The following is a 13,585-nucleotide window of genomic DNA, read 5'->3' as shown; positions in this document are numbered from 1 at the left end:
AAGGTCAGAATTTTAATTGGAAAGTGACAAAATGTTCTCAAATGTGCAAAATCTGGGACTGTTTCTGTCAGTCACTGAACTGTATGATAACCAATGTAGGTGAACATCAGCCTTACCTGTTGTGGATCTGTTCCAGGTTTGCTCTCTTTGTCACAGTGCTGTCTGCAGGACATTTCCAAACCTGCAAAGGGAGCCACACTGGCTCACAAGGCTGAGGAGAAATGCTTTTGTGTAGATTGAGTTTGACACCTTCACACTCAGAAATGCTCTTGGCCAGTGTTTCTGAGAAGATTCTGAGTTTGCTGATGTTCAAGGAGGAGGTGGAGTAGCTCTGCTGGATGCTGCACTTTGGGCTGCTACAAAATTGAAGTTACACAGCTCAAACCACAGCAGTTTTGATACTTGTTTTTATAATTTTTCAAATATTTATACCATGATATATTGATCCCACTGACAAATAGTCACTTAAGCATTCTTGCATAAAGCTTTCACTGCTGTTACAGAATTACAGGAGTGAGAGTACATCTTTATGCTGGGTGATTTTGAGCAGAAGCTGGTTATGACAACTTCAGGTGGTGTTCAGTTGTGCAGTTTTGGTGGAGGCAGCCCTCCCCAGGTCACATCCACTTCTGCACCAAGAGCCAGTGGGCTCTCCAGTGTGCATTCCACCCTTCTGGAACGTGGAGCACTCCAGCTTCTCTGCCATTATGGAAAGTCCTTAAATACCGGTACCCCCTTTTTCGCTTTGGCCCCAGAGATTGTGGTTGTTCCTGTCCTTGGTGCTTTATCCCACGGATCTCAAGGTGAGGAGAAGGTGGGATGGTGCCACTGCAGCCACACAGGATGGGGACAGCCCTAGGGTGGCCTTCCTGGGAGGTCCATGGCCTTCCTGGGTGCACCCAGAGGTACTAATACCACTCTTCAAACTCTCCTTCTCTTTCCAAAACTCACAAAGCTCTCTTGGTAAAATCTTTCCTGCTCCCACTGGATGTCTGCAGAAGGAGTGTATAAACTGATGATACTGTTTCCAGGCACAAAAGAGAATTGTAAGTATTGTTAGTGTTGCGTGGCAGTCATGTTCCTCGTTTGGTGTTTGGGGTTTTTTCAGTAGAAAAAATCTTCATTTCTGTGCTCTCTTTATTGGTTGTTTGGTCAGAAGTTCATTTTGAGAAGCATACATGGAACAATTAATTTTTATCTGTTTAAATACCTGCATGTATTTGTGTGTATACATTGCATTTTTAAATTTTGTTATTGACAGGATTTGAAAAATTGTATTGCTAAACTGTGGTGGGTTTTAAGAACTTGACTGTGGGTAGGAAAGGAAGAATGATTGGAAACTTTGAGATGGATTGGAGATGCCAAACAACAAAAGTTGATGCAGCCTGGGAGTCATGTCTCCTCTAAGGCCAATTGTACAGGTTTCATAATTAAATATAGTATTTAGTCAAAACTACCATTGAATGTCAACTTGAAACACAATTTTTTATAATTCAGGCTTGTCATTTTTGTGTTAAAAATGGAACAGCAGCTAACAACTTAGTGTTCCTGTCATTGGGAACTGGGTTTTGTGGTGAAAGTTCATGAAATACTTTGAAACCTCAGAAGAGATGTCCTGTTACTGTGAGCATGTGATGCTTTCAGGGTCATTTAAAAGGTGATGGTCTCTGGAGCTCTGTAAATCAGGGATGTGTGCTCACACTGGAAGATGGGATTTGCGTGCTGTAGTCCTACAGGGATAGATGGATGAGGAATAAATTGCATGTTGGGGGGTATAATTGGAGAGGGCAGGTATCTCTTCTTTTTTTTATAATTAATATGTGGAACCCGTAGTGTCAGAGCCACAGTGTCATATTTAAGCCTCGGGGCAGAAGGGAGAATATTTTTCAAATGATTAACCTGAAAAGATGAGACCTTGCAAACGGCGCGTGGACAGTGCAATATGAAACGTGGGGCTTGCACTCACTGTCTCGTGTCTGTGATATTTCAACAGCACTAATAGCCATTTGATGAAAGTATAAACTTAGTGATTTTGTGCTTTTGCCAAATTACTATGGAAGTGTTGACAAAACAGCTGGGGAAGTCATTCATCACATTTTTCTGAAGTCACTCATGAGATTCTTTTCTTTTTAAATTTAACTGCATGGCTCTTTCTTGATGTATTTTTTTTTTCTTTTACGGTAATCTGGGTTTGCTGTGCATTAAGGTTTTGAAGACTGGTTTAAAGCTGATAATCAATGGAAAAATATGTAACACAGCTGTACAATTTGCAAATTAGGGCTTGCTCAGAGCTGTTCTGAAGTTGCTCCTTTAGTGAGGGCCGCTAATGGGAATATAAGATGACGTCTTGATACTTCAACTCATTAGTTTTTAAGAGTTATAAAGATCTGTTGCAAAAGTAGAAGAGCACTTTTCCTCTGCTTTTGCTGTTTGAAGAGCTTTTTAATTAGAAGCCAATTTTGCTTGACCTGGTGGTGGAAACTCCTAGAAGGGCTGAAGACAAGAAGCAAATTTTGTCTTTGGGGACAGTGAAGGAGCTGTTTCATGTGGAACTGGGAGGTTCTGGAGAACAAGTGTGAGAGATGTGAAGGTCATGGAGCTTTGCTTGGGCAGGGGGGCAGAGGAAACACTGATGGGAGGCACCTCATGTCTGGGTACACCATGGAGGACCTGGCAGGGCTGCATGCAGTTGCACTGTGGAATTTTTATTTCTTTGTTTTCCTCTAGTAATGACTATTAAGTTTCATTATAAGGGCTGGTTTTTTTTTTTCCCTCAGTAGGATTTTGGTTTGCACTTCAAATACAATTTTGAAGTGAAACTTGGGCTGCGAGGCTTCCTCGTGGCAGAGATGAAACCCATGGGGATTTCTGTCTGAGGTCGAAATAGAGCTGAGATGAAAAAACCCTCTTTGTTTCAGGACAGTTTGAGTTGGAAGGGACCTTAAAGTTCAGCCAGTTCTGATCCCCTGCCATGGGCAGGGACATGTTCCACTGGACCAGGGGGCTCAGAGCCCTGTCCACCCTGGCCTTGGACACTTCCAGGGATGGAACATCCACAGCTTCTCTGGGCAAACTGTGCCATGGCCTCACCACCCCCACAGGAAAGATTTCTTCCAAATATCTAATCTAAACCTGCCCCCTTTCAATGGTTTAAAGCCATTCCCCCTTGTCCTATCGCTGTCTGCCCTTGTAAGTATCAAACCAAATCAAAGAAGTTGATGTCAATGATACAATTTCTAGAGGAAGAGGAGCCATGTAAGAGACAGAGGTACAGTGTTCTGAGCTCCATCTCAGCCATGAGTTGTGTGAGGTGTGTTGGAGAAGGAAGCCCCAAGAGCAGGAGCCCTGGTACAGGTTGTTAAAGGGGTCTGGTCACTTCAATGCAGTGCTGTACAATGAGACTTGCAGGAAACTGGGGTGGACCTCTGACATGACCCTGAACAGTGTAGAAAATACAATCTTTTAAGTAATCTTGATTGCTGTTTAAAAATCAGGTTCACTTGGTCAAGCTCCAAGCTTGAAATCTTGCTAATTTGTATTTATATATGTCAAGCTGTGAAGCTCATTCCTCATTCTTTGCTTCCTTTCAAAATTCATGCAGAAATGAATAAGGCCCCTGCTTGATAAAGTCTTTTAAAATTAATAAAATTCCCTTTGAGCATGCAAATTGGGTCATTTCTCAGCTTGCTGGAAACATGAGGATTCATGTTGTTACCTCCTGCCATTTGCTTTTCCAACATCCCAGATCTTTAAGATGAGAGCAACTGGCATTATCCATATGGATGCCCTGGTGTGCTTTAACAGAAGGAAAGTAGCTGCAGAAACCTGGGTGTGCTCAGCCTGTGCCTTCTCTCTTCAGAAATCATGTAGGACCAATCCAGTGGGCTTTAAAAGGTTCTGGTGAGGAAGTTTTGGTGGGGAGGAGGTAACTCCAGGCTTTCCCAGCAGCTCCCTCTCTTTAGGCCAGGCTCTAGAGCTCAGCCTGGTCCAACAGGAGTGGCTGTAGCCATTGATCCCTGATAGCCACCATGGGGAACAGCATGATCACATTTCCTTTCAAAGCAGTGCTGTTGTGGTTGGTGTGTGCTGAAAATTCACTTTATTGTACCAGTTTGTTGCAGATTGGGGAATCTTTGTGGTGAAATGTGCCCTGAGTAGCTGGGAGTGCAGGATTCGTGTTGGGACACGCTGAGCTGAATGCAGGATATCATGGAGTTCTTGGGCGTGGATGGAGGTGGTAGGTAAAATCCACCTAAAAAAAAAAAGGAAAATCTAAAGTTGGAACTTTCTAAGGGAGCTGCTGCAGGGCAGGGAAGGTGAGAGAACACAGCGTGGGGTTTACCCTGCTCTGGTCTGTGCTGCAGGGGTACGGCACTGGAGCAGATGAATACGAGGGAATACGAGAAATGAAAGGAGCAAGTCCACTGCCAGCTGCTAGAGCCAGGAGGGCAGAGGGTTGCTCTGAGCATGGAGCAGAAAGCACTGAGCCCTGCCCTTTCCTGGACGCTGGAGGTGCTGTAGCCAGGCCTCTCCAGGACTGAAATAGCACTCCATCAGCCTGTCCCTTTTCCCAAATCCCACACCCTTGTTTTTTCCATCACTTCCCAGGACTTTGCCACCACCTCCCCTGCCATCTCCTGCCATTTCTGGATTTTTCTTCCCCCCGGCAAGAAATGCCTGGCTTTCATGGCAGGCAAGATACTAGTGCTGGTCCTGGCCTGGGAAAGGCCAGCCCAAATCCCCTAATTATAAACTTAATATGAGTTTTTGGGTTGTAGCAGGGAGACCTAACCCACATCAGAGTGCAGTGCCATTGGTGCTGAGAGAGCTGAGCTGTCAGAGCCTGTGCAGGATGTGAGACAGGGAGAGGAGGGGCTGGGACACTGGGAGCAGGTTTCTGCAGGGCATGGATTGGGAGCTGCTGGCATCTTCACTTTATACCCAGCTGAGCACTCCAGGCACCGCTTTGGATAAATATTTCCTTGAATTCTGCAGGACAGGAGTCTCAGACTCTGAGAAACCCTGAATCACCCCGTGTTCTCTGTAACACCCAGTGCATTTGCTCTGGAAGGAAAATGATTGCCAATAATTGGTGAAAGACACTGATCTGTTGTGAGCCGATTCAAAACCTCGTTGTTTGTCCTGTGCTTTGGCTGGTAAACGTCACTGTTGAAATAAACTCCCTTTACAGTTTACAAAAGTGACGGTGCAGATGGGGCAGCTGCTCCAGCATTCCCTGGATAGTTTCTGAGTGACTTCAGGCTCTTTCAGCTTTCAAAACTATGTGCATCTTTTTAATCAGAGGATTTTAAAATGGCTGCTTTTTCTTGTAAGGATCACATCAAATAGCAAGAGAGAGACTTTTAAAGGCTGTCACTGTCAAAGTCAGAGACATTTTCCAAAGAGGGTTCAATGCAAATTTTGGTTTCTATCAAGTCTGACAATCCCAAGAGAGCCCAGGCTGAAAAAAGAGGGTTTTATAACTCCTGCTGAGCGTCACAGTGTTAGTGTTTCCTGGCATTTAGAAACAAGTTTAAGAACAATTAATCAGAAGAACTTGCTCAACATAGCCTCTAGTAATGGTGAAGGGAGTATTTTCTTGGCTGTGCGTGTTGTCTACAGTTTCAGGAGAGGTAAGGGGTGTGTGTGCACGTGGTTTTGGAAAATACCCTGGGCTGGGTGTTTTATAATGAGCATCCCTAGTTTCCAACAGGAATTAAAAAAAACTGATGATTTGGCAACTTTCTGGAGGCAACTTTCAAGGTGTGGTCCCCTAAATTAGGCCGTTTCTGTGTTTTAGTAGAGTCATTTGGTCTCCTGCTGTCTTCTGTGTGCTATCATACATTAGATATGAAGCTTTCATGAGAAGAAACAAAAGATCCAGTTGATCTCCAGGATTTTTTCAGTCCAGAGTAATCCAGGCCTGTGGACAGATCTGCTAGATGAGTTCTCAGATTAAACTGGTTCCTGTAAAGCCTAAGATTTCCCAGCAACTGGTGGACTTCAGGCTAGGAACCCTGGTACCTTCTGCCAAGGTAAATATTAATACCAGAGCTGCTGTAACCATGGAAAAGTACATTGGTAGAAAAATCTTATCAATAGATTACAAAGATCACAGTGCAATCGATTTCAGATAAGTGTGTTTAAATGGGGGTCTTTCTCTTTCACTTTTGGTTGCTCCTTCCATTGCAGTTCAGCTCTCTGTGGCAGCAGCAGATGTAGCTGAGTCATCAGGAACTGCAGGTCCTCTGTAAGCACGGGGTAAATTCCAAACCCTGGTAATGGAGGGGGCAAGAAATTCAAGGAAAGCTCCCCTCCCACCCCCAGCTTTCTGCACTCTTTGTGATGTCGGCTTGCATCAGGAACAGCTCAGGGGAGCCTCAGACTGGCTGAAGCAGCAATATGATGCCTTGCTCTGAGTTTACACTGCCCCTTAACTTTAGAGTCTTGAAGAATTAGACACTTCTCAGGCCATCCTTCAGAGATGATTCCAATGGAGGAAGCTTCCTGCAAGCCGCCTTGGAACACCCGGGGGCAGGAGCTGAGCTGGGAGCTGTGCTGATGCTGCCAGGGCACTGGGGGCTCTCTGGTGCTTGTGGCCTCAGGGAAGTGCTCCTTGGCACTGAGCAAACTGGCACACCTGCTCTCTATTTCGTAACAGAGGGGAAACCCCGATTCTAGCTGGATTTCTGTGCTGTGGTGTGTAAGAGCACAGCAGGCAGCAGTGCGGGAAGTGAGCTGGTGAATGCAAATCAGCAGCTCCATCTCCTCAGGATGTTTACCCTGCTTTGCTCAGCGTAGTTCTGTCATTACTGTCCTGCCATTAATTACTGCTGATTCCTGCTAGGATTTCAGTTCAATTCCTGGACATACAGGGGTATTACTTAAATGTAACACAAATAATGGTGAGTGGCAGCCTGTGCAGGACTGCTGTGGTGTGAAGTGCTCCAAGACTCACCTGTTCCAGCTCACCTGCGTGTTTCTGCCGGTGTTTATGTTCCTGTGTGTCATCCTCAGAATATACTATCAGCACAAACAGAACAGACCACTGGGGATACAAGCATCATCAAGTCACCCTAGGACACTGCTCTACTGAGACACGTCAGACTATGCTGAGACAAATTTCCAGGATCACGCACAGACCCTTTGCCGTAGCTGGTGGCTCCCCTGAGCCCCCACCTGTCCCGGTTTGCCACAGCCCTGCACCATCCCCGTGTGCCCGCCCGAGTGCGGGCTGGCAGCGCCGCTCCGCCGGGACACCTGGCGCCAGCCGATATTGCCCTCTGCTGGTTTATCACAGCTCCGAGGAGCCTGCTTTCCACCGCCCAGCAGCACCTCTTTGCCGTGAGAAGTGATTTCCCAGCCCTTCTTGCTAGCTGTTAGCCCTAACACAGCTTTTTAGGATGCTGCAGCTCCTGTTTGGTTCTTTTCTTCCCTGGAAGTTGCTGTTCGTTTCAGAGAACCTGCTGCAGCACAAACCCACATCTTAATTATTGTTTTTATATGTTACTGGTAATGCCAAATCAGTAATTTTCAGAACTAACTCTTAGAAATGTAACTTCTCCAAACTGGTTTTGCAAGTGAAATAACTGCTAGGTTTTTAATTATTATTTGCATTGGTAGAATAAGATCTTTGGCTTAACACCGTAACCTGGATGCTGATTCCAGCTGCCCTCAACAGTTTCCCCCTTCCCTGCCCCAGCTGGGGCAGCTGCACGATGAGCTGGCTGCAGGCTCTGAGCTGGGTTAAAAATAAGCTGGCAAAAAGGGTTATTTTTAACCTGGCTCAGTCCCTGCTTGGGGTCACAGCGCGGCTGCCCAGGCTCTCAGGCGGGTGTGGAGGAGCAGGGGATGGCACAAAGGAGGTGTTGGGGGAACTGAGGGCTGCTTAAAGCCTGAGCACTCCTGCAAGGTGCTCCTTGGGTGGATATTCCTGCTCAGAACTCGGGTATTCCACACCCAGCCCCCATCCCCAGTACCTGCTGTCTTCCTAAAAGCCATTTCTAGGACAAACATCTCTGCTGACAAAGCTCTAGCAGAATTTAGCACTTCTTGGTGGTGATGTCCTTTGTGGCTGACTCCTCCCAGAGTAAATTCTGTTCAAGTTTTCTATTTGCAGTGCTGCAGTCTGGCTCAAATGTTTCAAGTATGTAGAACAGGAGAGAATAGTTGATGCAAAGCACACTTTAGTTTTGCTGTGCCAGGTGTGCTAAAGGTGGATGATCAGAGGAAGATCTGACAGCTCGTGCCATGCATAGCACTGCAGTCAATTCAGTATTTAAATCACAGCTGATGGGATGTTGCACCATTTAACTAATTTCTGGTGCCATCCTGCCCTCCCACAACTCATGAGGGGGAAAAGTTTGGGCAATTTTTTGGGGTCTGCTTGTTGAATTAAAATTTGCTTTTGCTTTGGGGATATGGAAGACTGAAGAACTCTGTTAGGTGATCAAGATGGATTTCATCCTTTCAAATTCTTTAAGAGAGCTGATAAGAAAGATGGAAACAGCCCTTTTAGTAGGGCCCGTAGTGACAGGACAAGGGGTGATGGTTTTAAACTGGAGGAGGGCTGACTTAGATACAACGATGAAATGTTTGCAGTGAGGGTGGTAAAAGGCTAGCACAGGTTGTCCAAGGAGTTGGTAGGTGTCTCATCCCTGGAAACATTCAAGGTCAGGTTGGATGGGGCCCTGAGACACCCTGATCTAGTGAGAGATGTCCCTGGTTATTATAGGAGGGTTGGACCAGATGAGCTTTAAAGGCTCCTTGCAGCTGAAGTGTTCTGTGATTGCAAAGGTGTGCTGGCTCCCTGAGCCCAGTGCTGAGGAGCTGTGTGAGTGTGCCTGGTTGGGATGGCTCTGTGATGCACAAACACATCCAGAGCCTCAAGGATGGCCTCAGCACGTTTCCCATTTCTGCACCTATTTGTGAATATAAATTTTAAACATACATTAAGCAGGACTTTGCCCATGAAAAAGAAATCCATGCACTTTGTGTTTTCATGGGAGAGGAGGGATCCCCTATTTCTGGTGCACTGTAATTTGTTAGGAAGTGAACTCTCTTGACTGCTTTTTGTATGTGCAGCTGATGTAAACAGGTTCCATGTGCTTTTTTTCCTTAGTCTTGGCATTTTATAGGCTTATCTTCATAGGTATTATCAGCCTGATACCTTCTTCAGTGCAGTTTGTATAGTGTGTCAGATCCTGTAGCCTCTTATGGGTGACGATGGCAATTCTGCATCTGGCTTTTCCTGAGCTTTTCCTCGCCCCCTGCCTCTCGTGGCTGAAGTCCTGTGTCACCCTGACAGCCCTGTCCTACTGCAAGGAGAACCACACACCCAGGGTTTTACACTGGTGTGATGCAGGCAGAGACTGAAGGCAGAAATCCTTGTCTTGTCATCACTCGTGTTTCTGTGGTGTTTGCTGGTGCCTTTGGAGTGTGGGGGACTCCAGGGTACAAAAGCAGGAGTGTTGAGGTTGGGCATGGCCATTTGACCACTTGGGAAGGAGCATCCTCTGCTGGCACCCAAGCACAGCCCACTGTGTGCTCAGGAGTCCTCCTCTGCTGCAGGGCCTCGGGTGCCTCCCTGTGCTGTGAAATGACTTTTTAAACACACCTTGCCTCCCTTTCCTCATGCCCTCAGAAGCATCTCCCCGTGTAGGATTACAAGGTAAAGACAATGCAGCCCGTTGTGTTTGGGAGTGGTGGTGTGGGGTGCACACAAAGTGGGGATTCCTGCTCTGTCCTGTCTTGCGTACCTGGTGCCTTCTTCATCTTCAAAGCATTTTCCAGCCATGAACTAAGAGCACACACATTAGCTGGGAGCACACACCCCTCCCTGAGCAGCTGATGCCGGGCACATCCCAGGAAAAACTTCCAGAATATGACACACCACTTTTGATGAAAATAAAATGATGCCATATTTCATCAGCTCTATTAGAAGTACTGGAGTAATTGAACTAATGAAACTTTAAAATGCCTTTAAGAGACTAATGTGGTACACACCTTTGTTCCAAGTCTTTCCCCCCTGCCCCCCTTATTTTCCCTGTTGAACATCTTTTGTTGACTTTTTGGGATCTGTTTGTTTTCCAGTGTGTGGTTTTGCTGAGTTTTGTGTGTGTTATGGTAGTTGATTTCTCTGCTTTGCAGCAGTGGTACTGTTACGGTTTCTGCAGCAAAGGAAAGTATCATCTGCAAAACAGCATGAGTATGACAGGAGTCTCTCATCTTTCATAGCAGTTTTTGCAAACATTGGGTTTTATTTCCATTGTGTGCATTGGCCTGTGCTGTGTGTGCCTGCCTTGCCTCTGGGCTGTGTTTACCTCTCACAGCTTCAACATGAGTTCTTGTGTTCCACCACACATCTCCACCATCCCTCCAGCTGTGATGTCCAACATCTGGCCCCTCTGAACCCATGCTGGCTTAATTCTTGTCCCACCACCCCTGTAGCCAGCTTGGGTATTTATCACTCCTTTCCCTTTATCTTTTCCTTGAGCAGGACAGTCCAGGTGAGGTGGGATGGGATGACATGCTCTGCACCGGACAGAAATCCTGTCCAGGGCCGTGTGCTCAGCTCCCTCACCCCACCCTTTGGGACAAAGGGAACAGTGGCCCCACTCTATCATATCTAGTGGGCTTTTTTGGGTGCCCCTGATGGAGCTTTCTGCTCCAGACACTCCCCAGTCTGCAGACACACGGGATTGTCCGTGTCCCACCACGTCTGAGCTTTGTGACCCCTAACGCCCAGCCCACTTCTGAAGTCTTTTTTCCAGGCTGACTGTATGCATTCTGGGTGCAGCTTACCTTTCTTGCCTTTGTTGCTTTTTGCAGGGGTGGCAGATGAAGAAGCCTTTGCCGAGGAGTGCAGACGGAGAGGACAACACGCGCTGCCCTCCCAGCCCACCAACCTCCGCCTGCTGAAGCCCCACAAGTCTGGCAACTCCCCCCGCTTTGCCTGCCATTACAGTAGTGATGAGGTGGAGGAGCAAGACAAGAGCCGGGTTATGAGCAGCTTCGAGGCCCCTATTTATTTATCAGGTGTGCACAAGCGTGTTGGTGAGAAAGGTGCAGAGAAGGACCCATCACATAGTCGAAAGCCAAACACAAAAAGCCAAGCAAGGAGTTGGTGCTGTGTGTTGACTTAATGTTAGTCCCCCGGTAGATAATAAACAGCAGCTTGTTTGGCTTCATCCTGCTTTAGCTCTGATCTTCCATTTAGCCTAGATTCACTAACGCCCTGAGATATTTAAGGATCCAGGGCAAATACTGTTGTGCTGCTGAAGTGCCTGTGCTCTTTGTTGTTAAAAGTGAAGGCATTTTAGAGGTTAACTCATCACAATACTTTGCACGTTCATTTGCTTAAATTGTGTTTGGCTTCCTTGTCCGAGGAGAAGTTCAGCAAGTTGATACTATTTCTGGAAGCTGCAGTTTTAGGCAAGTAGCTCCTAATAGAGGAGGCTGAGAATGTTCAGGCAAACGTAGCAACGTGGCAATTGTCCGGGTTATTTCTGGAAGTAATTAGTCCTTTGATATATTTCAAGTCTGTAATTTTTTGGCAATGTAGTCCAGAGGCTATCTTGGACAATGAAGTCCTCGTAATTACTTGATTTAATTGGAACCTGTGGTCAGAGATCATCCAGGAGTGTGAGGACAGGTTTTTCTGATGCATGAAAGATGCCTTTCTACTTGGATGCCCAAAGAAAGGACCCTTCTCAGTAGTGTGAAATCAGGTGAAGCGCTGGGAAGTGTGAGCCCATGAGGCTTCTCAGGGTAAACACAGCACATGAAGAACATGCATTGTATCCCACAACAGGTGCTCATGTACTCCCAGTGCTATACCAACTTCCAAGGTGTTTATGAGCCTTTAAACCTAACAATGTCTTTTGTATGGAAGACGTAAAGATATTATGATAGATGACACATTGAAAAAAATAGAATAATTTGGGTTAAAGTCTTCCTCATAAGTTGCTGTTTGTGTCTTTAAAGATGACCAAGTTGAATCTTTTTTTTTTTTTTAAAAAGCAAAAAGTTACAGAGGCCTGAATGTAACCTCTGGCCTGAAGCCTCCCACACAAGGAAGGGCCTACACGTTTGGTCTCCTGTGTCTGTGGCTGGCAAAACAAAACCTTGGCTCTGCCTTTGGACACACAAAGGTCTCTGCATTCACAATATTTTGCAATGGATTCCAAGGAGCAGCTGAGTTTGACATGCACTGTGCAATTTTTGGAGCAATTTTAAGATTGCTTAGGACTTTCTGCTGTGAATTTATTTATGCTCCAAGACGCACAAGTTTGCAATTAAAATTAATTTCCAGAAGTATTAGTGCAATCATGAAATGCTCTCTGCTACCAGTAGATTGTGAGTTGCCAAAAAAGACTCAGGGTGAGAACTTGATTGCAGTAAGACTAAGATTTTACTCTTGCTTTAAATATTTTGCCTGCTGTTCCTGTGATGGACAGGGCTGCTGAAGGACTGGTCGAGTCAGTCATAAAAACCGACGTGAGTGTCTTAATCCCTCCCTGGGGAGTGTGTGCACGAGCCCTGGCCAGTAATGCCATTTCCCTTCATGGGTGTTCACCTCTGCTGAGTGCCTTGCCCAGCAAGCAGCTTCACCAGCACAGCTCTGTAATTACAGAGACCACTCGACTCGCTTGGCTTCTCATCGATCACTGCCGTGCTTACACGGGCCGGCGCCGGGAGAGAATGGCATCATTTCTGCCTTGCTCCAAAGCCCTCTCAGTTCACTGGGAAGTAGTTGAGCTCAATGGCCTCAAAGCAGGTGCAGTTCCACCTTGAATCAGATGTTTTTGCCACCACCAGCGTGGGATTCTTGACAGCGGGACCACGCAGCAGTTTTAGATGTTGTCCTGGTTGGAGCATCTCGAGCGAACCCTCAGTCATTGATGATTCACCTGCAGTGAAGTGGTTCTCTTTTCCCAGCTTTAAGAGTGGGACTGTTTGAATTTTGATTTGTAAGTCTGTAGGAAATTTAAATGAAGGAGAAGGGGATAGGTTTCATCTTGACTGTGTGGTGGGAATCCCTCTGGAAGTGGCATCTCTCTAGTGCCCAAGAGGAAAGGCTGGCCAACTCCTTTAGACTGGCAATATCCAGAGGAGAGATGAATCCTCTCCTTAGTCTGGATTGCCAGTTATCACAGTGGGTATTTAACAAAAAATTGAGAGTTTAATTTAATTCTCCATCTCCCATGGACACTTTGTGTTTTAGTAGAAATTGCTCTGGAAACTGTTCTCGGTTTCATAATGGCCTTTTAGAATAAAACTTCACCTCTTGTGCTCTGAAGTTGCTGCATATATCAAACAGTTCTCTAGCTCCAAAAAGAAATTTTTGAAATAAGAATTCAGATTCTGCAAGTGATGTGCTCCCTGATAGTGTGACATACAGCTGACTGGGGGGATCTGAGCTGTGTCAAAGTGGTGCTAATGCCAGCAGAGACCTGGGGATGGCAGCTGTTAATGCCAGAGGTAGTGGTAACTACCCCTTAAAAACCACTGCTTTGGATTTGAGGGGTTTGACCTTCGTCCAGCAAGAATGATTGAAATGTTTAATTGTTAAAATAGTAAAAAA

The 13,585-nt window shown here is 46.0% G+C and overlaps 1 protein-coding gene across 4 annotated transcripts in view; it reads left to right on the top strand.

The window, feature by feature from the left end:
* DNAJB6 (DnaJ heat shock protein family (Hsp40) member B6) overlaps positions 1-13,585 on the top strand; it is a 57,927-nt gene that overhangs the window by 37,433 nt on the left and 6,909 nt on the right. For 2 of the 4 annotated variants that reach the window (XM_084201002.1, XM_084201001.1), the window contains exon 9: positions 10,831-11,037. In XM_084201002.1, the coding sequence (XP_084057128.1) occupies positions 10,831-11,037 (207 nt within the window). Of the gene's footprint in view, positions 1-10,830; positions 12,011-12,458; positions 12,499-13,585 lie in introns of those variants that run through there. The other 2 variants (XM_084201003.1, XM_084201000.1) reach the window with 2 other exon arrangements.

Source organism: Fringilla coelebs (assembly GCF_963513975.1).
Source record: "Fringilla coelebs genome assembly, chromosome: 1".
In the NCBI taxonomy this organism is placed as follows: domain Eukaryota; kingdom Metazoa; phylum Chordata; class Aves; order Passeriformes; family Fringillidae; genus Fringilla; species Fringilla coelebs.
The sequence above is the reverse complement of the archived record's forward strand: the minus strand, read 5'-3'. Positions and strand labels throughout refer to the sequence as shown.